General features: G+C 55.9%; 1 protein-coding gene across 1 annotated transcript in view; it reads right to left on the bottom strand.

Moving 5' to 3' along the window:
- Window positions 1-20,685, bottom strand: part of SH2D3C (SH2 domain containing 3C) — a 54,813-nt gene extending 34,128 nt beyond the window's left edge. The window contains exons 1-3 of the mRNA XM_067542114.1: window positions 20,607-20,685; window positions 14,506-15,190; window positions 3,833-3,872 (exon numbers count right to left, since the gene is read on the bottom strand). Of these exons, the coding sequence (XP_067398215.1) occupies window positions 3,833-3,872; window positions 14,506-15,190; window positions 20,607-20,646 (765 nt within the window). The 5' untranslated portion in view covers window positions 20,647-20,685. The remainder of the gene's footprint in view (window positions 1-3,832; window positions 3,873-14,505; window positions 15,191-20,606) is intronic.
- Window positions 20,686-24,519: the final 3,834 nt, after the last annotated feature.

Genomic DNA, 24,519 nt, shown 5'->3' on the forward strand with positions numbered 1-24,519 from the left:
GGCCCAGCTTGGCTGATTCTCTTTGAAACACTAGATCTTGCTAGCACTGAACTGGGCTTGTCTAAGCAGGGGTCTGTGCGTGCTCCCTCTGTCTCGTTCTCTCTAGCTTGCCTCACTTGGTTGCTGCAAAACAGCTGGGCTGGTTCATTCTATTTGCTTGTCGCTTTACTGCCATCACAGGGCCAGAGAGAAATCGGAGTCCAGGGCTGAGAACCGGGGCTGTACCACAGCAGATTTCCAACAGGCCAGCGCTGCTACCGTTCCCACTCAGACCTCTTTCGGAGAGAGGCTAGAGCTGGAGTAACTGGAAGCGCCCCTACACCCAGTACCTCTTCCCCTGCCCAATCCCCCAAGAAGCTGACTCCTGCTGGAATGGACTGGATCTGTGTTTGCTGGGTGCTCTCCCCTGGGCAGTACTAGCGCACCATTGCGTGCAGTGACTCCTGCAGGGAGAAGCCGGGACTGAAGAATCTGTGAGCTGCTGGTCGGAAGAAGAAGTGGTGATGAGATGACTGGGAAGTGGGAGAGTAAGCAAAAGGGATCAGTGACTTCTGTGGAGCCCCCATCGGAGGCAGATCAATGCCAGTCACTGGTGGAGAAGATGCCACCTTTGACCCTGTAACAGCTGGGAAGGGGAATCTCGCTGTAGAAAGGAATTCCCCTCTGCCTGCTGCTGTCTTCCAGCGAGAGCGGCGTGAGCGAACGGCAGTTGTCGCAGCTGGTGACCCGCCAGCCAGGAGTGTGCGTTATAGTCCGCCATGTGCAGCGCCAACTCCGGACAGAGGCCGAGCACTTCCTGACTCCAGGGGGACGTTGACTCGCAGGGGGGGGGGGGGGGTAGAGTATCGAATAAAGCCAGGCAGAAATGACTAGCAGCAGCAAATGGCTCACAGCTGTTGGCAGGGGAATTCTCACTGCCGAACGCGAGGCTGCTGGCGCCTGGCTGAGGTTCAGGCTCTGTCCATGTGCAACTGAATTTCATCTAGATGAGAAGGTCCCTGAGGCAGGGACCTGGTCTTATTTGCCTATAAAGCACCATCTATACCTGTACCACTGTATGAACAGCAGCAGACGGGTCTCTGCTTGGATAAGTGCACGTAGGCAATGGGGGTGAGGGAAAGTCACCCTTCTGCCATGGCCAGCACAAAGCCTATGCATCACTTCAGTCCCACTTACAGCCTCGAGCTAGGGTTTAAATGGGTGCATGAGCCTTGACCTGCTCCTCTCTATGGGGTGACTAGGCCTGGTGAGGATGTACGGTGCATAACAGCAAGTTATCAGGCTGTGGGCATAAATCACCTCAGTGGCTCTGTCTGTCTGTATCTGTGACTTCAGTAGCTCCTAGCACCACGGCTGTTAGGAGACATCTCCATGCGGAGCAGGGGCTGTGACTCCTAGTTTGAGGGGACTCTCCGCGAGCTAGCACGTCACTAACTATTACGAGCAAATCGTGGCAGGCTGCTCCTTAGACAAAAGACAGAACAGCCCAGTTCAACAGAAACCGTTGACTCAGCTGGTAAACGAGATCAATGTGGATCGAAGCCCTGGCAACGGGGGACTCGGATGGATCACCGAGCTGAAGGGCCTCTATTGTATATGCCCAGCGCTCTCTAGTTTGGTTAGTTCACGACTTGTAAACCGCTCCCATCACGCAGTCTCTGGGGGCATGTACAAATATAAACAAGAACCACCACAATAATCAATGTCGGCTAAAATGAATTCCTTCATTGCCTCCCCAGTATGTTCCCCCCCCACATCATCACCATGCTCCGGACAACGCCTGTGTAAACAGGAGCCTCACATGGTACCCGCCTGCTGAACAAACTTGGCCACTAACACGAGGAGCCAGTTCTAGAGCCAAGGCTGTCCTGCTCCTGGCTGTCTAGATTTCTAACCTGGAGGCTGTTAGTTCTCAACTGCCCTCATGGCATGCAGCCACCCTGACCTTCCCCCATGGCTGGATGGGGGCGAGGGCTCACGCTGGAAAGTCAAGAACAACCGCCTTAAACTTCCCCTTGCTGGTGAAAGGTTCTGGACGGATGGTCCTACAGCCTGGTGTCTTCCCCTTGGTGATGAACAATGGCAGGGCTGCCTTCCCCATCCCTGCCCTGCCAACAAGCCCCAGCCCTGACTTGGGCCACCACCTCCCGCTGCGTAGCTCAGACACCATTGACTTGGCCTCTCAAGCCTGCCAGCAAAAATTCCACAATCACTAACTAGCCAGTTTGGAAACCTTGGCCTGTGGCTGTTGTGAGGGGAAGAGTGACCCCCAGACCTGGACTGAGGCACCAGCCCGTATAACATAGGTCACCAAACAGACATCGGCCAGCGGCAACTTCCGTTCTCTACTGAGCTGGGCTGGATTTGAACGGGCGCTGCAGAAGTGAAAGACTTTCTGTCCCCAGAAAGACGCTGCATCCCCATCCCCGGAGCCATCCGATCCCACCCCTGCCCCTCTGAACCAGTCCCCGGGAAGCCCTCTGAAAGAAGCACACTGTTCCATAAAGCCAACTGTCTCCCTGGGGAATTTCTGGCAGCACGTGAAGAACGCTCAGGAATGTTAATAGTTTGCTGGAGGAAAAGCAGGGTCTTTGCGAAGGATTTGTAGAGATTTGCACCAACGTTCAGGGGACAGCTCCAGAGTGGCTGAAATGCTGCTTTCCCCCATTAAGGGTGAGTGACGAGATGGCACCTCCCATGCCCACACTGGCTGTGTCCCCGAGAGAGCAGACACCCTCCCCATCGCCCAGAGACCATGAAATAAAGGCAGCTCCCACGCTGAGGGTTGCTTGTGACTAGAGAGCAGTTGCCTTCCACGGTCTCCCTTTGATGTGCCCACTTGCCAATGTCAAAGGCCTCTTGTGGCAGCAAAGTGACCCTCCAGCCGAAGAGGGCTTGCCCCATCTCCCGGCATCAGAGATTGGTCTGAACCAAAACCCTGGATCCACATGCTGGGGTTGGATTTGAGGGTATGTTTACACTGCGACCAGAGATGATTGCAGCTCACGTAGACACACCTGAGCTAGCTTTAATCTAGCTAGTGTGGGCACCAACAGCAGAGATGGACTTCAGCATGGCCTGTACACGCCCACCTGGGACCCTAGGTACTTACTCAGGCAGCTTGTCCACGCCAAACACTGCTGCTGCTGGAGCTTCGCTGCTCTTGGTACCGGAGTGAGCTCTGTTACCTGCCCACCCGCTGCAATCACACCTCTGAGCCATGCTCAAGTTGGGAAGATGGAATCTACAATGGGTTGAACACCCGGAGCGTGGGGTGGAGACCGGGCTGACGTGCAGCTCTGGATTCACATGCTATGACTTGGGCTCATCTCATAGGTGAAAAGGCCCAGTCACAGTCACAGCCAGACCTGCTGCAAGATGCTAATCACCACTCCAGGCTCCAAAAGGGAGCCGTGGGAAGCTCCCGCTGGGTGACTGAGCCCTACAGAGGCAAGGAGGAGGGAGCAGCGTAAATAGCAAATGAGGTTCCCAAGCCCTGCACGCACTAAGAGAGCATCCTCGGACTGGTACTTCAGCATCTCTCTCTCTCGGTGATATTAATGTATCTACTGGAGTAAAGGGAATAGGAGAAACAACCAACTTCCTGCATCTCTGATGGATTTGAACAGAACATAAAGATGTTCAGCTTTAGGGGCTCTGGAGAGGAGGCTGCACCTTCACCTTTTCAACCCAACAGGCCCCGCTGCTGCCGGATCTGAACCGCAGAGGTAGCTGATCTTTAAAGGAAAAGCAGGGCTTATAAAAGAGTCAGTGTTCCCAGGGTCAGAACAGCACTTCAAATGCACAGAGTAGAAAGGGGAGAGTTTCCTACCTTAACGTATTCGCTGCAGGATTCCGGGCCATCGGGGGCACTAGAAGAAACCAAAAAAAAATTGATGCCTATCAGAGCCCGACAGCAATAAAACGTGGTTCATGTGTCCCCATGAAAGTTAGGGTGACCAGACGTCCCGGTATTAGGGACTTTATCTGCATATGCAACTATATACCCCCACCCACCCCACCCCCCAAAAAAAGTGTCCTGATTTTTCACACTGGCTATCTGGTAACACAAGTCCTTCTGTCACCCGGGGCCAGACCATTGGGCGTGGAGAGACGGTCCAGAGCTCACCATGACTCATGCCCTGGTTAGGCCACCTGCTGGGCAGTTCTCCCGTAGCAGCTTTTGAGCAGCCTAAAGCACCGTTACAGGGAATGCTGTTGTTTAGTGGTGGTGTTTAGCTGTTGTTCCCAGCCGGAACGTCCCTGTAGGGTGGCGGCTTTTACAAGGCAGACAGAGGCAGGTTGGGGCGGTACGTGCTCTAGACCAATCGCCCTAGCCGTTGTGGCTGTCGGGACTGTACACAGCACGCTTATTCCCACTGGTCCCTGTAAAACCGAAGACCGGTGGAGAAAGACAGAAAAGCGTCAGCCTAATGGCGGTTCCTGCCGGAGGCCTTGCGCTGGCTCAAGGAGGAGGGGGACGCCCTGGGTCACTCACTGAATGGCCCGACTTGGGCAGGCACCAGACGTCCTTGCTAAACAGCTCAGAGAACAAGCATGTTTTCATGTAAAGTTCCCAGAGCCCTGGCACCCCCTCCCCCGGCCCCGGCCCGGAGCTCCTGGCGGCGCAGGGCTTAGAGTCCCTAATGCAGCTGGAGAAGAATGAGGACTTTCTTGCAGGATCTCGCCTCAAATCAGCTTGGCTGTCATGTGAGCAGGGCCAGGCTCCGCACGTCTGCTGGGCTCAGTGGGGTCTCGGGAGTTCACGGCAGCTGAGCCAGAACCTTGGGGAGGGGAAGCTGGTGGGGGGAATCCCCCAGACCCAGCGGGGTGGGACCCAGGGGGAGAGGAGCAGGCAGACCAGGTGTGGGGGCTCCCTGTGTTTACTGGGGGAGAGCAGGGGAGGGACAATTATTGTAATCACCGCTGCCCCCTCCGAATGCTCCTTCCTGGTTTCCCGTTATTCAGGCCTGTGGGATCCCGTTATTGCCTTCCTGTTCTGGGAACAGGGAGTCACAGGAACACACGGGATCACACGAGTTTCCTTTGCACCTTCCTGCCCTGCTCTGCCCCATCTGCTTCCCGGAAGCGTTCCCAGCCAGCCGGAGCAGGAGGGAGCTCTGCAGGTCGGAAAGGGTTGGGACAGCAGGCCCAGAATAACTTGCAGGATCACGGGTCAGGAGCCAGACACTGCCCCCACCTGCCCTAGGAAGGCTGGTCAGGAAACGGCCCCGCTCTCGGTCTCTACAACCCTGCAAGGATTCAGTCCCACAAGCCAACCTGCTTCCTCTGCCACAGCCTTGTTTCTGTCTGGCCTGACGGGACTGCTGGCAGGGGAGGGGCGCAGCAACAGCAGGGGATTCCCAGGCAGTCAGATACCATAGCGACGAGCATGCAGCAAGCCTGGATCCTGCTCCCCTCGACATCAATGGTACAGGATCAGGGATTAAGTGCTAGCTAAGGAGATGGGAGGGAAGGAGTATCCTACCTTTAACCAGGACCCCTGGGAGAAGAGTCACCCCAGGAGGGAGGATTTGCTTAAATACCTAATGAACTAATCACTAATCAAATAGGGACAGAGCCCCGCTGGCCAATACCCCATAATTAGCGCTTCTTTACTGGCCCCCTGTAACCCTGCACAATTTAAATGTTCATTAAAGTTCCTTCCCTCGTGGTTGCAAAAAAACCCCACTCTGGGTGTGACACGCAGTGCTGGCTGGGTGAGGCTGCAGTCGGAGAAAGGCGCTGGCTCCACCACAACACACGGAGTTTCCCCACTGCTCTCAGGGGGGCATTTACTCTTAAGCCTCCCAAGAACACCCCAAATGTCCACCCTGGTAACTGTTTAACCACAGCAGCGGGGAACCTCTGGGTCGTTATCTTGTAACGGATGGTTAGGGACATCACCTTCTACTAAAGCGCCTCCACCTTTAGGGGCATGAAGCTGCAGCCGTTTACCAGCTCCTGGCAACAGCGCACAAGTCGAGGGTAAGCGAAGCTGAACTCTGTATCCAGCTGAAACTGCAGGGGTAGTTTAGGGACATGGACTGTGATGACCATTTGGCCAGGACATGGGAGTTAGCACAGCCCCCAATTCTTACCAGCAGCAGGGGGTCCTCGCCATTTAAAAAAAACAAACAACCCCCCCCAAACTTCAGTTTAGTTTCTTATCCAGCCACCCCTAACACCAAGCAGGGGCACTGGGTAGGTACCAAGGAATACCACCAACCCCACTTCTGGGGGTCTCTTTGGAGGTCTTCCAGCGAAGTCCTGAGCTATTACAACTGTCCTTAGCTTGTCACAGCACAAGGTAACACAAGTGCAAGCCACGGGACATGCACTATAAACTCTAGGTCTTGGCCTGCACTAAAACGTCTCTCAGCGTAGCTATGGTGCTTGGGGCATGAAAACACCCGTACCCCAACCGACATGGCTACGCTGACGGCAGAGTGCTTCGGTCGCTGTAGCGAACGCTGTTTGGGGGGAGTGAAGTGCAGGCAGAAAAATTCCTTCTGTGCCCATGGGGGCAGCTACGTCTGCAGGGGCTCTGGCCTGTAGCCACAGCCTAGGAGGTGTCACTGCTGCTCCCAGTTTAATATTCTCTGCAAACCAGTCAGGCGCCAACTAGTGATCAATTGGGAAACAGCAGCTTATCAAGAATTCCAGCAGCTCAGCCCAGCAGCTTGAAAGATCTGAAGTGTGTTGCTGAGAGTTCCCCTGGAAGATGGCTGTGCGGCCCCCAGGGCAGAGGAATACGCTGCTCGACTGCTGTCAGTGTTTCTGAGCACGACCCTTGTTGGTTACACGTTCTGGGAACAGACAGACAGTTTTAGCTGCCCACGTCGGCAACTGTGCGGCGTGCATACGGCAGGTGCAAGACACGACAGGGCATAGTCGACGCATAATCCTCGCATCTTGACATGATCCATGCATGGCCTTTGCATCTTTGTCCGTAGGGGGGGCATAGTGCTGTTAACTTGTCTTAATTATGGTCTGTAAAAAGCAGCTCCAAAGCCCCTGCCACCTCCAGCAAGCCAAGCAGTGATCTGAAATGCTAGAGCTTTTAATTCCAGTCAGACTCAGCACGTCAGGCGCAGGGGGGCAGCGATTTTAATTTTTTTTTTTTTTTTTTTTTAAATGGTGACACTTTGCAGTGTGGTGGTGGGAGACATCTCCCCTCCTCCCCCCTCTCTTCCTGCAGACAGGATCAGTAACCAGGAGAAGCAGAGGGACATTCAATATTTAAACATAGCGGTTTAACTTTGAAAGTGTAACATTCTTTGAGAGTGTCAGAGCAATAACTCGACCGGAGGAAAATCATTTGTGGAGTCCTGCGTTAGACATCCGTAGTGTCAGAGCCCCCCTCGGGGATGTCAGGTTCCTTAAGGGTGTGCGTGTAAAACAAGCAGAGATACACCTACTGTACAGAGCCGCGTCCCCGTCCCCCCCCCCCCCCCAATAGGCTGGGAAGTGCAAATGGTAAAGGCTGGCATTTCAAGCCGAGATCAAGGGGCCAGTTCTAGCACCTGCCCCTCTCTGCTGTTTGAAGGCATACAGGGGGCTGGACAGAAGCTGCAGGGCCTGGGGAAGAATTGTATCGGTGCAAGAGCAGTACAGAGCCCTGCACAGCCTCCCCTCGCAGGGCCCAGCAGAGCGGGTGTGCGCACCTAGCCTGGAACGTTGCAGGGTTCCGGCGGCGATGCTGCCCTCAGGAGGCTGCCATAAGTTCAAGCCGCCCCTGAGCCTGGCATGTTATCGCTCCTGCAGCAGCCTAGGACCCAAAGCAGGCAAAGGGGGGCTTGAAACCATCCTCCCCCAGCCCCTCCTCCTGGGCTGCTTTTCTACGGCTGCGAAGGGCTTCTTAACCCAAACAGCGTTACAAAGCACATGGAGCTGTACGTCACGGGCAGTCCCGATCCAGCACAGCACGTGCTTCACTTTAAGCACGCGAGTAACCCAAGTGAAGTCAGTGTCACCACTCCCCAGCAAGCCCCTAAGAGCTTTACAGTCAATGGAGCCGCAGCCTCACAGGCCAGCGGCAAAATGAGCTACCCAGCAGGCCTGTTCCAAAGCCCACTCCCATGCTTTAGCGAGGGTTTCCCTGCTGACCCAGCAGCCGTGCCCTGGCAGAGTGCAGGGGATTAGCGCCACCCAGCCAGTTTGCCACAGTGACCTAGAGCAAGTCTCAGTTTAAAAGCTGGTTTCCCTTGGGTAACGCTCCTGGAAGAAGATCTAGCTGCAGCCACTGCTCATGCACCGGGTGCTGTCAGAGCAAGCGGGAGAGGATGTTTTTCCTTCCTGCTGCCAGCCCAGCTGGCATTTTCCAGGTGATTACAGGATGTTATGGCAAGGACGGGCTGTGGCTGGCGAGGTTTCTAAAAATCTGCCCCCTCCCTGCACCAACTGCGAGGTGCCGCCTTCCAGCCTTCGTGTTTCAGGGGGCCAGAGAGAGACCGGCTGGTGCTTGGGAATCTGTGAGAAAAAGAGACAGAAGGAGGGGGAAGGGAGACTCCAGGCAGGAAATTGGGAGCATGAGAACAGCTGGGAAGTGGAATTTAAGAGGGTCTTGCGAGCTTCTCCAGTGCTCTGCAAAGCCATCGGGGCCTGTGGCTAATGAACTGCAACGCTCACATCCCAGCATCCGGTGCCAGAGAGCCCCAACTTGCACTCAGCGCCGGGGAAGAATGAAACTACTATAAATAACCCCCTCTCCTAACTGTAAGCAGATGCAGGGCCGGCGCTTGGCCCTGGGAGAGGCACAGGAGTGCTGGCAGCTGCAATATGCAGCGAGCTGCGCGACTGAATGGACGGAGGATTCTTGAATGAGACTCAAACATTCTTGAAGCCCATCAAAGCGCCTGGGAGAAATTCCAGCGCTCCCTTTGGAGCGAGTCCCTGCTGTCTGGGAGCCCCTTCCAACTGGCCTGGAATGCCTCCTGGGGGAGGGGGAGGGGCAGGCTCAGTGGCACCGCCACGACGCTCGCAAGGATGCCAACCAGCGGAAGGCCAGGGCGCCTTGCATTCAACCTCTCAGCGTGGCGCCGCTGGTCTCAGAATTGATCCATATTTACTTCAAATGGCTCTTGCTGCAGCTCCTTGCGTTTCACCTCACGGAGGTGCTCCCCCTACGAGGTGCACCTTACCCCACCTGCATTTCACATCCGTATTAACGTTTGCGTTCCTCTGCTGCTCTGCACTGTGCTCCGGCGGACACAGCACTGGACTGGAACTCAGGAGAGCGGGGTTCTAGTCTCAGCTCTGTTACTGGCCTGCTGGGTGAGCTTGGCCAAGTCACTTTAGTGTTGAGTGCCTCAGTTTCTCCATCTGTAAAATGGGAATAGCAACCGTTGCCTCCTTTCATCAAGGGATCTTAAAGTGCATTATAAAAGTGCTGTATCTTGGTACGGGTTTTTGCAATACAGCTTCTGCAGGCAGCTAGCTAACTGCTTGTCACCACTTTCCTTTTGGAAGTACAGTGTTCATTAGCCCGGTGTATGTCCACTGTTCTCAGAAAGGTCAAATTCCTTTCTTACAGTAACCTGGGGTTTTTGCTGCTTGTCAATTACACCATGACTAATTCAGTCTCTGATTAGTCCATCTGGTCAGAGTTCACATTCAAGGTGTTACATGTGTCTGTAACACACCGCTCAATGGTCTCATCTGGCAGCTGGTTTCTTGTAAAAGAAAACATGCTCTCCCCAGCGACATTCACACCTGGATCAGTCTTCTTGAAATTTCAGAAAGGCTTGGTCTAGCAGTCTGCAGTTCCCTTCATGCTCCCACGGGAATGGATTGTAGCTCTCCGCTGCCAGATGTAGCATGGAAGATTTCACCCTCTGATTCCTCGACTCCCTGCATTCACTCCTCCAGTTCTCCCCCACTTCAGGAAGCTGCATTTGCTCCATTATCGTGAATGCTTCAGCTTCCCCCAACATCCTAAAGCAGGGCACACAGGAATGCTGGGGAGAGACTGAACTTTAGTTTCTGGCTCCAGTCACCTGACAAGGGTCAGAGTTGCAAAGATGAAAAGCCTCTGACAGGTAACAGGATCCACTGACTCTGGTGGCTACTGTTACAAGACATGCCCCGGAGAAGGATTATCTACCTTTAAACAGGATTATTAACCAGGGGAAGAGGTGTGGCTAAATGCTGTTTATACAGGATCAACTAGGAAGTGTCAGTTCCACTGTGGCAGGATAATACACAAGGGGGAAATGCTGGTCCATGTTTCTTTGGGAGGATTATTCCCCAGATGGTGTCTTGTCCCAGTGAGGAGTGGAGATTATCCACGTAGGATTTTCCTGATCAGCAGCCTTCCTGTGCTTCCTGCCAGTGGGAATGCTGCATGGGGAGTTCCATAACCCAGCTAAATCCTGCTAAATCCTCGACTGCAGCCTCGGCGGAGTGGGAGCAGAGATGGATCCAAAATATGGGGCTGCCCCATGTCACAAGGATGCTTGAGGGGGACACTCAGGAAACAAAGACCTTGGGCCTATGAGCTAAGGGCAGAGCGTCACTATTCCCAGCTATGGACCTACAGTAGGACCTGTCCAGAGACTTCATTCCGCTTGGCACACCTGCTTGGAGCACCAGCCTTTCTCCTCGGATTAGGTCACAGGTTACACACGAATGATGGTCGCAGCCTAAACCTTGGTGGATGTTTGTCCACGTCGCAGAACTAGGACCACTTGTGCTCATGAGAGGACCAGGATCAGAATAGCCGGGGCTGCTCCAGGGCCGGATGGAGGTGCACTGGCAGAGCAGTGCTAGGCCCCAGAGTGAGCGCGGATCAGTGCATTCAGTCATGGACTCGGTGCTGCAAGAGTCGGGCCCAACCGGGGGGGGCTAAGGTGGGACGGGTCATCTCACGGATGAACTCCCTGGCCTCCCTACTCTTATCTGAATATGATTCACTGGCCATTAGTTAGCGTCAGACAGAGCAGGGGAAAGGTGCCTTTGCTGTCCCGGGGCAGAGATAGCCACTCTCCCCTTCACGAGAGACATTCCAGAAAGCCAGGATGGTCCATCTAGGATGAGAAGGGAGCTCCAGCTGCAGTCACCTGTGGAACATCTTCCTCCCCCTCCTCGCCCAGGCCCCAGCTGCAGCGCCGGGCTGGTGTCCTTGTGGATGGCACCGTGGTTTGTGCCCTCTCCGGCGGCTCTGAGGAGTCTGAGGTGTAGATGGCTGGTACTGCCCCTGCACATGCCCCGCCCAGGAGAGAGCGAGATGCTCCCACCTGCCCAACATTCTTCCCGACGGCAACCCTGGGAGCCCAGGTGCCTCCGCCTGTCTCACGGCCTCGACCCATGCCAGCCCTCTCCCCTCCCCCGGACTGGCAATGGGGCCTGAGCGGCTGAGAGACAAGAATTCCTGCCTCAGGCCTGCTCTGCCACTACATTACCTGGCCAAGTCACTGAAACCGCTGCGTGCCTCAGTTTCCCCAAGAAACCGGGAGCAGTCAGCCCGACTGTTTCAGTCGAAAGGAGCCAGCTGGGCCATGTCCTGCTCTGCAGGGGCTAGCGCCGGGGAACTCGCCTCTCCAGCCTCCACCCCGCTCCGCTCCCCGCTGTGCAGGGCCATGCCGCCCTGCCCCTGCCTGCCTCCTTGGCCGGGCCGGGGAGGGGGACGGCAAAGGCTGGCAGGGGCTGCCCTGGCCTCCCGGGGTGAGGGCTGGGGAGCGAGCGGGGCGTAGTCTGCAGAGCAACCCCCCCGGCTGTGCCAAGCGCCTGGGCCCGGGCTGGGAGCCGCGCAGGGGCTGGCGCAGGGTGACCTCATCCCGGGCCCTGGCCGGGAGCCCGCTGGGCTGGGACAGGGACCGCATCTGCCAGGCGGAGCCGCCCGCAGCAGCCCGGCGCCCCTCTCAGGACGGGTCCCCCCTGCAGCGGAGCGGAGCGGGTAACTTTGCGCGGCGGGTTAGACCTCTCCTGCGCCCCGCGCCCCTGCGCCAACCCGCAGCGCAGCGCACGGGGACATCGCTCCGGCCTGCGAGACCCTGCCCGCGGGGCGCTCACCTGCCACAGCCCAGGCCCTGGTGTCTCTTGCCCACCTCGGTCATCGCCGCCGGCCGCCGCGCACCCAGCCGGGAAGAAAGTTGGAGCGCTGCCCTGCTCAGGCTCTGCTCTGCCCGGCCAGCGCTGAATTTGGGCAGGGCTGAGCCGGCCCGGGCCCGCCCCTCCGCCCAGCTGCCTCTGGCCCTCCCTCCCCTCCGCCCGGCCCCGAATGGAGGAGAGCGCGCAGGGGCCCGGCTCCCACAGCTGGGAGGAATTCCTCTCCGTTCCCATGCTCCTGGCACTGCAGTCCCTTCCCTACCGCAAACCGCCTGAGAAAACAAACCCCAGATCCCTGGGAACCAGACCGGCCCCGGCCGGGGGGCAGGCAGGGGCGGGCGCTAACCTCCCTGGGAATCGGGAGTGACTCCGCCTGGGCCACTCTGGTGTAAAACCCAGACTCCAGAATCAGGCCTGGCTCAAGCAGCTGAGTCCCAGGGAGAGCAGGTCCCTGCTGGAGAAGCAAAGGGCCAGAGAATCAGCTGGTGTAAAGCAGTGCAGACCCACTGACTTGACACCAGGGAGTCCAGGGCATTAGCTGAGGGCCCCTGGGTTGTGTCCAGATGCTGCGAGGACAGGCGGACAGGCGGCAGGACAAACCCCTCAGATCGGGCCAGAGCCCAGAACCATCTGAACAAGCAAACCCAGTTCCAGGGAGACAACTGCCCAGTCAGATATAAGCAGTGGGTCAGAATCCCCTAAACCAAGGAAACTGCCCCCTTGTGACTGCCCCTTGTGTCACACCCACACGTGCCTCCTCGTGCCCGGATCCAGAGCACCTCGCTCTGCCAGAAACACGGGCACGCTGAGCGGCGACGCTGAGAGGATGGTGTTTATGGTAAAGAGATGGATCCTGCGGTGCTGGGAGCCCCTGCTGCCCTTGGGCCGGGTTGTGTTCTCCCCCACAAGCTGTGCCCTATGGCTGGGCTTCGGGGAGAGGGGAGCAGCCAAAGCCCCGCGAGGCAAGAGAGCCCAGTTCCTAGGCAGAAGGGTAGGCAGGCTCTGATCGCAGAGCCCAGTGCTTCAGTGCATGTGTGTGTGTGTGTGTTCATGGCTGTGTGTACCAGGATCAGATGGTCTCAGTGTAGCCAGCCCTCCAAGTGAGAGACGCCAAGGCGCAATGCAGCTCCCATTATAAAGTCTCCTCTTTTGGCTGAGTTAAAGGTGAGGGAAGCTTCATTCCCAGGCAGGGGATGAAATCGGGGAGGGCAGGGGGTTGCCATCCTTTAGGGCTTTGGGGGCCATGCTGATGAGATCCCCACTCTCATCACAAAAGCATGGCAGGGGCCAGTCCGTGCCAGCTGTAACTCCCAGCAACCACCCACTCATCCCAGCTTGTCCCCTCCCCGGCTGCATTCCATCCCGAGGCTCCCACAGACCAGCGCGTTCCCAAGCAGAGGCCTCCTTTATGGATTCGACACGGGCTCGAATAGTTGTGGGGGAGCGGAGAGGCCCAGGGGTGAGGCCCAGGGGCAGTGCTGTCCTCTGGGAGTCACGGGCAGCTGGAGTCTGAGAAACCCCAGTGGCTGCATGTGCCGTCTCCCCAGCTGTTGGCTGAACCAGAGACTGTGGTTACGTTATGCAAGTGACACTCCTGTCCCAGAAGGAGAGAGAGAAAAAGAGAAAGAAAGGATAAGGAAAGAGAAAAGGATAGTGTACGAAACGGAGATGTCCCAATCCCGCTGCCCCATTCCGCCCGTGCTCCCCGACGCAGCTCCTCTAGCTCCCTAGCTTTCTCTAGTGGGGCAAACCGATAAAGCCACAACTTGAAACTAAACGGAGCACAAGGCACCGGGAATACTGGACTAAACAAGGCTGCCTGAGACATTTCCGTCCCGACCGGAAGCAGGAAAGACCAGAAATCCCCAGGGAAAACATGAAGTCTCCAACTGCAGGCTGCAGATGTGAAAGGTTCTGATAAGCAGCCACATTTTCCCAGGTGTTTATATAAGGGAGTGTTGCCTAGTAGCTAGCACTCAGGCCTGGGAGGCCAGCCTCCTGGGGTCTAGGCTAGCTGTGTGACCTGGGCAATTCGCTTTGCCTCTTTGTGGCTCATTTTCCCTGGTTGGTAAAATGAGGGTAATACCCTCCTATCTGCCAGGGGTGTGTGAAACGTGGGGGTGGGGAAGTAGTTGGAGCTTCCCAGCTGGCAGGCGCTGGGGCAGGCAGAACACAGCATTCTTACCACCTCTGGAGAAAATCCATCACTAGATACCAAGGGAGCTGCCTCGGAGGGGCTCGATCCTGCCAGGTGCTAAGTACTCTGGCCCCGATCCAGCCAAGCACTGCAGCAGGTGCTTGATTTGAGCATGTGCTTAGTTCAGAACTATTCAGGTGCTTAAATGCTTTGCTGGGTTGGGGCCAGAGCTCTCCGCGCCCTGCAGGCTTGCGGAGCCTCATTCAGCCGTGGAACAAGGGTGCACTGGGGTAGCAGAGCACGCTCAAGCTGCATCTTACCTCCCCTGTGGGCTCTCCCCCGAGGCTGGCGGCAGCTCCTCCTTTGCTCCTTCTTTTCCTTCTTCCAACTGGATGGGCTCTTGCAACAGATCCGCTTTGCTACAGCCAGTTCTAGGAGCATGGATAGGCTCCTGGGCTGGACTGGCAGCTTGTCCCTCTCCTGTGCTCCCAAATGCCTGCCCAGGCTGAGGGCTGTTCCCGGAGGAGCCAGATCCTCCCCTGGCCTCTGTTCTTATCGACTCACCCAGGCTGGGGACGTTATTCAATGGCAAAGTCTCTGATTCTCCAGCTGCCGAGGAAGCATCTGCTGCCAGGGCAGGCACAGCAGGAGCTACTGACTCTGGGTTGGCGGGTGGGGACGTGCCTGGGGTTCTGTCCCCTGCAGCCCTTCTCTCGCGGCAGCTTTGGGAGTTCTTGATCCGTTTCCCTGCCCCGCTGATGTTCGCCCTGGGCATGGTCCCCATGTGGCTGTACATGTCGGACGACCTGGCGTAGGGGGAGGGGCTCTTGGGCATGGTGTTCAAGTCATCCTGCGTGCTCTCCAGGGTGCCCTCCGGGAAGCTGTTGGGATGCAGGACGCCCGTCCCCAGGATCTCTGGGCTGCTGGGGATGACGGACGCTCGCCGGAGGGTGAAGGCTCGAGGGATGTTGCTGAGGCTCCCGAAGCCTTTGAACTTAAAGAACTCTGGAAAAGAAAAGGAAACGTGATCTGGGGTCAGTTCCTGGGAGGACGCGGGTGCCAGGGCCGGGTCTGGCTCTTGATATGAGACAGAGATGGTGATGAAGGCACTTCCACGTCATCTCCCTATGCCTCCTTTGAAAAGTGCTTGGAGAGTGATGGATGCTAAGTGCTATGCGGGAGCGAGGGATGGTTAATATTTACAGCCGTGCAAGACGCTGCCCAGCTGGAATCCTTCACTCACTCACACTGGAGGTGACTGTGTTTCACACACGCTTAGAGGCAAGGCAGGGGAGAGCGTGGCCCCACAGAACCCCACTGGGGTAATAGGGAGGAATAGCAGCTCCTCTCCAGATTCTAGACACCTGGTAAGAGAAACAAACCCGGCGCCCCATTGTCAAGGAAACCCAAATCAGCACCGTAGCCGTGGGCTCCACGGAAACCAAGGAGAGGTGCGGCAGCCAGTTCTCAGACACACTCGCAGGGCGATGCTGTCGGTAAGAGAGATCTGGCAGATGTGTTTCCTTGCTGGAATTCACGTAGTGGAGGAGCAGCAGACCGGGGAAGAGGGCATCTCCTGATCCTGCCCAGGCGAGCCAACACAATTAGGGCTCGCTGTCCCTCTTTGCCCACTGGCTGCAAGGCCTGGCACTATCGCAGCTCGGCTTTGCTGGGGAATTTTGGCCTCCCCTGCATTGTTTGCTGGCTCTGGGGCATGGTCGTCTCGACCCTGGGGAGAACGAGCCTGACCGAAACGTGTAGGGATCTGATCACTGCTCTGCTCAGGCACAGCATTGGTGGGGATGGGGGAAGCCCCCAGACACATGGAGGATGAGAGTGGCTCTAAAGGGAGGGGCGCCCCACCAACAAACTAATCTGTGTTTCTTCCCGCTCCTTTCCCTGCTGGGAGCCCAGTGGGCTTTTGAGGGCCAAACCCAGAGCTGGGTTCCTCTCAGATCCCCAAGAGATGGACCTAAATCTAACACTCTTCATTACCCCATAGAGAACAGCCCCCCCCCCCACCTGGGTATGTGCCCGGGATGGGCAGCAAGTTGGAAAGAGATTCCCAGCTGGTCACAGGAATGTAAACAGGGCACCTGGCACCCCTGCGCCTACCCCCTCCGGGTAGCTCTCGCTCCCAGACGCAGCAAAACACTGACAGCTGCAGGGGAAGAGGCTGCTGAGCAAACTGATGACACGTCTGCCCCCCACCTCCCCTGTCTGTGCCGGGGGCCTTGGCCCTTTGCTGCAGGATAAAAAGCAGGAAACAAGCCCGGAGAGATGGTACAAATAACTAAATAAGAGCGCTCAGGATCCACCCTTTGGAAATCGCCACCAGCCTGGTTCTAGTAGCCTCTCGCCCCCACTGCTTCTTTTCAGCCCTCTGCGCCTTTCTCTGCAGGGGTCTCTTCTGCCCCCGGGGAGAATGGTTGTGGGTCCCGGGTCCGCTCTGCACTGTTGTGGTTTTGGGTGTGCTCTGCACAGTGTGTAATAAGCCAGCATTTGAAAGGGCTGCTCAGCTCAGGGCCTGTGCACATTAGTTAAACCCCAGAATCTGTGATGGGGGATGCATTGTGTGTGGGAGGGGCTGGACCAACTCCAGCAGCGATGGCAGGATGTCAATGGCAGAGTGCTGGGACTTGCCCCCACCTACTATTCAACAGGGTCACAATCCTGCCCTCGGTTCCGTTGGTGCAGCACCCACTGAAGTCAGCGGCACGACACCCATGTGACGGGGGGGGCGGGGCGGGGCCCTACTAAGGGCCTGATTCTCCTCTGCCTTGCACCCTGTGTCGTCAGTATGTCCGTACGAGGTAGGTGCCTGGGATGGGGCATGCCAACCCCACGACAGACACCACTATGACCTGTGACCTCAGGTCAGGGCCCTAGCCCAACGAGCAGCCTCTGATGGAGGAGAGCCGTAGCCCAACTTTGGGACGAATGATTCGTGTTCATTTCCTTCTTTCTGTTCATTGTCTACTCCAGGTGGGGAGAGACTATAAAGTGACCTGGCCAAGTCACAGGGAGAGGGACTACCACAGTGTCCGAGCAACCATGGGCAGCAGGTACCGAACAGGCAGAGAGCCGCTACACCACGCCTGGCCAGAAGGAGGTGCTAGTGGTGAGTCAACCCCTTCGCAGTGCCAAATGTAACGGCTCTGATCTGCCGGCATTTACATCCACTTTGCATTTCAGTCACATTGCGTCTAAGAGATTATTTCAGTCAGAGAGTGATTCAGGCAGGGAACAGCCTTGTGATAAGCTCAGCTTCCAAACAGGACAGCACCACATCAAACAGCCCACATTTCTCCAAGATCTAGCTGCCTATACATTCAGCCAGGCAGAACCTGAAAAGCTGTGATCAGTAACACCCAGTGAGCCCTGATGATATGACCCCCATGGGTATGTAGGTATGGGACAGCCCGTGCCCATGAGTGTGTGTATATTTCTGGAGGGAGGAGGGGAGTGTATGTGTGTCTGTCTTTGGTACACGGTGCACCAGGATTGTGTAGATCAGTGTGAGCGAGACACTGTAGCTGTGTGTGTGTGTGTAGTAGCATGTGTGTATGTCAGTGTGTGGGTGGGACCATGTGCCCATGAGTGTGTATGTCGGTACATGTGGGGTCGGGTTCCTGTGTGGGTGGGATCATGTGCCCATGAGTGTGTATGTCAGTACGTGTGGGACCAGGTTCCTGTGTGGGTGGGATCATGTGCCCATGAGTGTGTATGTCGGTACATGTGGGGTCGGGTTCCTGTGTGGGTGGGATCATGTGCCCATGAGTGTGTATGTCGGTTCGTGTGGGACTAGGTTCCTGTGTGAGGGACCATGTCTGTGAGAGTTTTCCTTCTAACTAGCTCAGGGCCCCTTTGCACAGCCCAGCTATCAGTTCAGTCTGCGATCAGCTAGCAGCATGCGCTGTGGGAAGGATACAATCTACCCACTTCCTTAACTAAACGAGCGAGCAATTAGACCCTCTCGAGCACTGTTTTCTTCTCCCAGCTGCCACCTGTTATTGCTGAGTGTAGAGCGTTCAGCGGAGTCGTATTTATAACCCACAGGATGGGCTGCGTTTCACACCCCAGCTCTGCTCTGCAGGATAGCACAGCACAGGGTCAGCCTGTCACCCCCACCCTTTCTCCGTATGCACCCCACACATGAGGGCGGAACACAATCTCGCTGAGGTACCCCGCTGCCCGGGTGGTGCGAGAATGGCGAGTGGTGACATCTTCCTGTGCCATTAGCATCCCCGCATGGTCCAGGGAGCAGATAACTGGGCATCCCGTGTGGATTGCTGTTTCCCTGATAGGAGGTTGCAGTGTCGCTCAGTGTAGTGCTACTCCAGGGCGTGGGGCCAGGACATGGGGCTGGAATCACTGGGTGACGCTCTCTGGCCTGGGTTAGCAGGAGATCAGACTAGTTCCAGTGATCCCTTCTGCTCCCAGAGTCCAGGAAGCCCTGGCTGTAGCTTTGCAATGCAAAGCTTTGTCCTTCTCCAGCACCATTTTTTGGAGGATCCCAAAGCATTTTGCAAACCTTCACGTGTTCAGCCTCCCAAAACCCCAGCAGGAAAACGCAGGTCCAGAGAGAGGAAGTTATGTGCCCAGGGTCATACGGTAAACTAGTGTTTCCCAGGGACCTCCCTCCCAGGGCTGAATTTAACTACTAGATCAAGCCACCTCTAGTCTCGTAGTCCATTTTAAAGAAGGGGCTAACGCACGCGTAGAAGGATTCAGTTCACTTTTATGGTTTATTTGCGTTTTGGTAGCAGCTGGAGGCCCCCACTGAAATGAAGGCCCCATCATGCTAGGGCTGGACAAACGCATAGTGAGATGGTCTCTGCCCCCAACATTGTGCAGTCAAAACCAGCGGTTCTCAACCTATTTACCATTGTGGGCTGCATATGCAGCTCTCCGTGTGTTATGTGAGCCACATCCACACAATATATATACTACCTGTATGGCCCTGAGGCTGTCCCATGGGCCGCAGCTGTGTGCTGATTGGGCTGCAAGTTGAGAACCACTGGTCTAAACAGCCAACAGGTGGTAAACTGAAGCACAGAGATTAGAGGGGAAAGCTGAAAGCAGCAAATTGTCATTTGTGCCTTTGAAAATCTCCCGTTAAGTGACTTGCCCAGGGTCATGCAGGAAACCTGTAGCAGAGCTGAGAAGAGAACCTAGATCTCCTAAGTGCAATGCCTTAACTTCAAGACCATCCTTCTCCTCTGTTGACTTGGGGGTGTGTCTGTGTGTGCTATGCCATTGTGCCTTAGTTTCCCTCATCTCTAAATCAGGGATAATCCTTATTTGATGGGGGTGCTGTGAGGCTGGATTAGTTCCTATTTTCAAAGCACTGAGTGATCTTGTGGTGGAAGGACAATTCTATGCAAGGTCTTGGGGGGGACACCAAGCGTTTGGAAATGGGGGGAAATGCAAATTAAAATTCTAGCGCCATCACCTCAGGCCAAGTTACATGTGAGGGAGGCTTGCCCGGAAGGAAGAGAGTGAGGTAGCGGAAAATTAAAACATGCTGGAGTAGCTGCTTTTAAGGACTTTTTGGGGACAACCCCAGGACAACCCCAGTTCAACCCACTGCTGCTGCTGGTTCGTTTCCTCCAAGACCAAATCCAAAGGGCTTATCAGCCCTGTGCACATATAGGGTGAGATCCTGGCTCCAGTGAAGACAGTGGGAAAGCTGCCATTGCAATGGGGCCAGGATTTCAGCTCTAGCCTAGAGTCTAGACACACTGGAGTCAGTCTGGGTTGACTCCATTGTTCCACACGGTCCCACCACGGCCCCTGGCTGGGATACCACATGCTGCCTTATGTGGTAGGTGTGGCTCCATCCAGGTGCGGGATTAAGGGTGGTTTGGGGGTTCTGGGGGTTAGGAGAAAGACACCTGTCCTGTGCTTCTTGCAGCACCCAGTTTCATAGTGGAGTTGAGCAAACTGGTCCCAGCTCAACAGGTCAGTTCAGCGAGTGGCTGACGAACTGGATTATTTTTTCTATCGCAGCCTGAGAGAAGTGGGACCAGAAACCCGCGAGGCCCCATCATCACAAATCCAGCCCCGTCCGAACTCAGAGCGAAGCAGAACTGACTCTTGCTCTGAAAGGCAGGTGAGCACCTGGCAGCCACGAGCCCGGCGCGCATACGGGCGGTTTGCTTCCTCCGCCGGTGCCGCCTGCAAACAGCCCCTGGGCTGGCTCCCACCGGACCAGTGCCCAGCTCCAAGGGAGGCTGAGACACAGAGTGCGGGCACACACACCCGCCCCCCCAGCTGTGACTCCCACACACGCAAGCACACACAGTGCCCCCCCCCACAACCTCTCCATTCTGCCTTGCCCTGCTTTAAAGCCCTGGCTGGCAGGTTTCTCCAGGCGCGTGCACAAGGGCCCAGCGACGCATTCCCCAGAGCTACTTACTGAATTTTTTGAAGGCCCCTCTCTTCTGGCTCTCTGCCATTTTCAGCGTCTGATGGAGCCACCGAAACGAACACTGTCTAAGTTTATCAACTCTCCCTTCCTCTGCCCCCGCCCCCTCTCTCTTTCACTCAGCATTTCCTCTATCTTTGAAAAATGCCATCATCATCGACTCACAGCCCCTGCCCCCTCCCCCTGCTGTCGTCACATGGGGATATCACCCCCTGTTGTCACCATCTGCCCTGCTGTCCTGTGTTGGACTCAAGCACAGTGAGCAGGGGGCTAGCATAAGCTGTATTTTACTAGCCCCCAGTCAGGACCAGGGTCCCACACAACCACAGAGGAAGATGGAGTCCAGGGCCCATATTCTGAGGTTAATATCTGCTCTTGCATTAACCAGGAATCAAAGCTGGGCCTTCCCGGAGGACGTGAGGGAGAGGAAGAAGGTTATCATTGAACCCCCAGGGCTTTTTAACCACTCCCCCCTCCCCGCTGCAAAGTGATGTCCCATGCACTTGAGGATCCCGCTAGCTGGATTATAGCCTGCTGCGCAGATAGTCAGATCCTCTCTGCCCTTGATGACTCTGTCCACCAGGGCACAAGAGAGGTTTCTGCTGGGAGACTGTTGTCTGGCTAGTGACTCTGGACAAGGGGGAATCTTCACTGGTCCTTTTAGGGCCTGATCCCATTCCCACGGCACGTGGTCCTGCAGAGCCGAACGTTGCTGCTTGGGTGATTTCTGCTGGCTCCGCAGAGGACACGATTCTCCTGCTCGTGTTGACATTTGTCAGGTTTGATGTTGCCCATCTGAGCTCAGGGATTAAGCCATCTGGTCCCGTCATTGTGGTCTGAGTTGCAAAACAAGACAGAAGGGTGACAGTGCTGGTTATGACTGTGCATTTGTACTGACTATCTCAATAGGTGCCTAAGTGCTTTTACGAGCTTCACTGACTGACTGCACCTTACAAACAACGGGGCCAGCTCTGTGCTCCTTTACACTGGAGTACCTCTGGAGTGACGCCGCTGATTGTGGCGGATTTTGATCAATGTCCTGGAGACTGGAGTTTGGAGTTTAGCCCTATATACAGGAATCAATCGGCCAACACTGAAATGCAGCCACCTCTGAGATAAAATGTGACAGCTGTTTAATTCTACACAGTGGTTTTCTGACGAGAAGAAAAGAAGAATTCTGGAGGGTGGAAGGTAATAATAGTGGTAGGACTCATAATAACTCAGTAAATACTATTATTGAATAATAGATGCATTGTACTGATACAGCACCTTTTAACCGAGATCTCAAAGCACTTTACTGAGGTGGGTGAGTAGCATGATCCTTGTTTTACGTACACTGAGAGTCCATGTTTTGCTGAGTGGCACGCAGAGATTCAGTGTCAGGGCTGGGAACAGCACCTGATTCTCGGCCGGACTCCTCTGTTCTAACCACTAGACAGCAATGCCTTCCTTTTGCTAAGAGGAGGTTTAAAGAACTCTCCATCTCCAGTGAGCCCATTGGCACATTTCCTGTTGCCAAACTCTGTTTAAAATGGGATTTTACCCTTGGGACAGGTGTCATGTGTGAGATGCCCACGAAAGGGGTAATCAGTTCATCAGCAAAAGCTACATCAAATGAACAGTCTAAACAATAGATGGTTAATGGCATAGTTTAGCTGCATCCTCTGAAGCATTAGTCGTTGGCCATTGTTAGAGGCAGGAAACTGGGCCGGATGGATCAAAGGTCTGATGGGATAAAGCAGATCCTATGATTTGAAAGGAATGAGCACCAGAGAACAGCCCCCGCACTGTGTGTGCACATGCACTGTGTGTGCACATGCACAGATCACAAGAGCCACATTCTACCCGTAATTAGGGCCAGGTACCCCCAGTGCAATGACATTGATGGCTATCACTGATGGGCAATAGTTAGCCCGTTTAGCTGACGCAGGCGATGAATGGGACCTTGCTTTGATAGCTGAATCAGTGAGTTCCTAGGACGTGAGTAGGTGTGAACTCCTGGGCCCAGTTATGATCTCGGGGGATGTTGTCTCAGAGCCGGATCTCTGGAATGGAATCAAGTTTTCCTGTTCGAGGGTTGAAATAAATACCGGAGTGGCCAGCTCAGCCGGATGCCTGCGATGCAGTGAGGGCTGGCAGTGGCGAGGTTGAAGTGAAGGCTGGCTGTGCAGGAATTGATGACTGGGACTGCAGTCAGAGGAGCGTTTTGCATGGTCTCCGGCGGCTTGGCGGGGCGGCTGTGTTCCCTACAGCTGGGTCTCCTCATCTTTTCCGTGCAGTTTAAACAGCATCCGGCTGCAGCAACAGCAGCACGGTGGCAAGCACCGCGTGGAAAGAGAGGGTGGCAGGCCTGCCTGCCGAGTGCTTTATCCCCATCCCGATGGGAGCAGTAGCCCTGGAAAGACCCAGGTGGGCCGTGAAGCTCTCGATGGGGGAGAGGGAGACCAGCTGCTTCTGGTCCGAAGTAGGAAATGCCGAGCTGGTGGGATTAGACTCCTGCTCTCTGTAACCCTGGCCCGGGCTGGTGTAGATCAGAGCCAGGCCTAACGCCAGAGCAACGCAGGGCCTGTGGAATGAGGGAGGCTCTGTACTGGGTGCGATGGCCATGCAGAGGGGGGACACAAACTCCTCTGGTCATTAGGGCCAAAGAATTATCCAGAGGACAGCCCAGCCAGGGACCAGGGGAAAAGGTCAGTGCCCCTGATCTGAGTCCAGGAACCAGCCTCCAGCTTTTCTTTGGCACTTGGGACCCCTCCTCCCAAACGTCCTTGTCCTGAGGGAGCGGGGGACACCTCGAGGCAGGGCGGGGGGCAGGGGCGTTCAAATGAACCTCAGATGGGTTCTATGGCAGGGGTGGTGCTGAGAAGCCTGGGCCGATGTGGTGAATGGAGGGTTGTGTGTGGGGTGGGGTGTGTGGGAGGGGGCTGGTGGGATGTTTGGAGGGCTAGGGGGCGGGCGGGGCATGTGGGAGGGAGCCATGGCCACACGGTGGCTCCCACCACCCCTTCGGTGGTGTGGTGTTGTGGCAGGCGGGCCGAGTTGCAGGAGAGCGCTCGTTATTGACCATGCCAGGAGGTGGGCACCACATACACAGGGTTTGTGCCACTCCCCATACCGCAGTCGCCCACTCCATTCTGATGACTGCACGTGCTCCCCATCTCCCTGGGACACTGACCTTCATCCAGAGGATTGAAGAAGCCCCGGCCCTTCTGCTTGCTGGGAAAGTCGCCTGCGCTCTCCTTGCCCCTGGGAGCCAGGCCCGGCCGGCGCACACAGCTGCGGAGGAGCAGCTGGGCTGGCTGGGTTTGAAAGGGCCTGTAACCTGATCGGCATTTCCCACACCGTGTCAGAACCCTGCAGGGCTAACCCCACCCGGCCAAATGCCGGGGAATGCATTACTGAGACGCGAGCTGTTGTGGGCTAGGAGATCTGGCCAGCTGGCATGTTAGAGAGCAAAGCGTAGCTCCTGGAGAGGGGCCTGGGCTACAGATATCCACGGCTGGGCTGGGTGGAGCTATTGCCGGTCGTAGCAGGGCTCTCACCACAGCAGACACAGTCCCAGTATCTCACTCCTACCCTGGTGTGTGGAAGATGCGTCTATCACACTAGGTTCTAGACTGAATCTTGAGAGGTCCTTGGAGCTGTGTGAGATTCTTTTACTGGACTTGGATTAGCTTGTCCTCCTCCTCTGCCAACCCTGCAGGGTTCAAAATACTGTTATGTGCTGTGTGAAGTAAAACCTGGCTCTGGGCTGAATTAAAGCCTCATGAAGATTGATGGGTGTGAACACACCCTTCAATTAACATAACTGTAAGGATAATTAGTCACGATCCCCCACCTAAGACAAAAGGGTTATGTGAGCCCACCTGGGAGATTTGGACTGTGTGGGCAGAGAGGTTTTTGT

Source organism: Emydura macquarii, unplaced genomic scaffold, assembly GCF_026122565.2.
Source record: "Emydura macquarii macquarii isolate MOO-44397 ecotype Brisbane River unplaced genomic scaffold, CSIRO-AGI_Emac_v2 contig_691, whole genome shotgun sequence".
NCBI classification, from domain to species: Eukaryota; Metazoa; Chordata; order Testudines; family Chelidae; genus Emydura; species Emydura macquarii.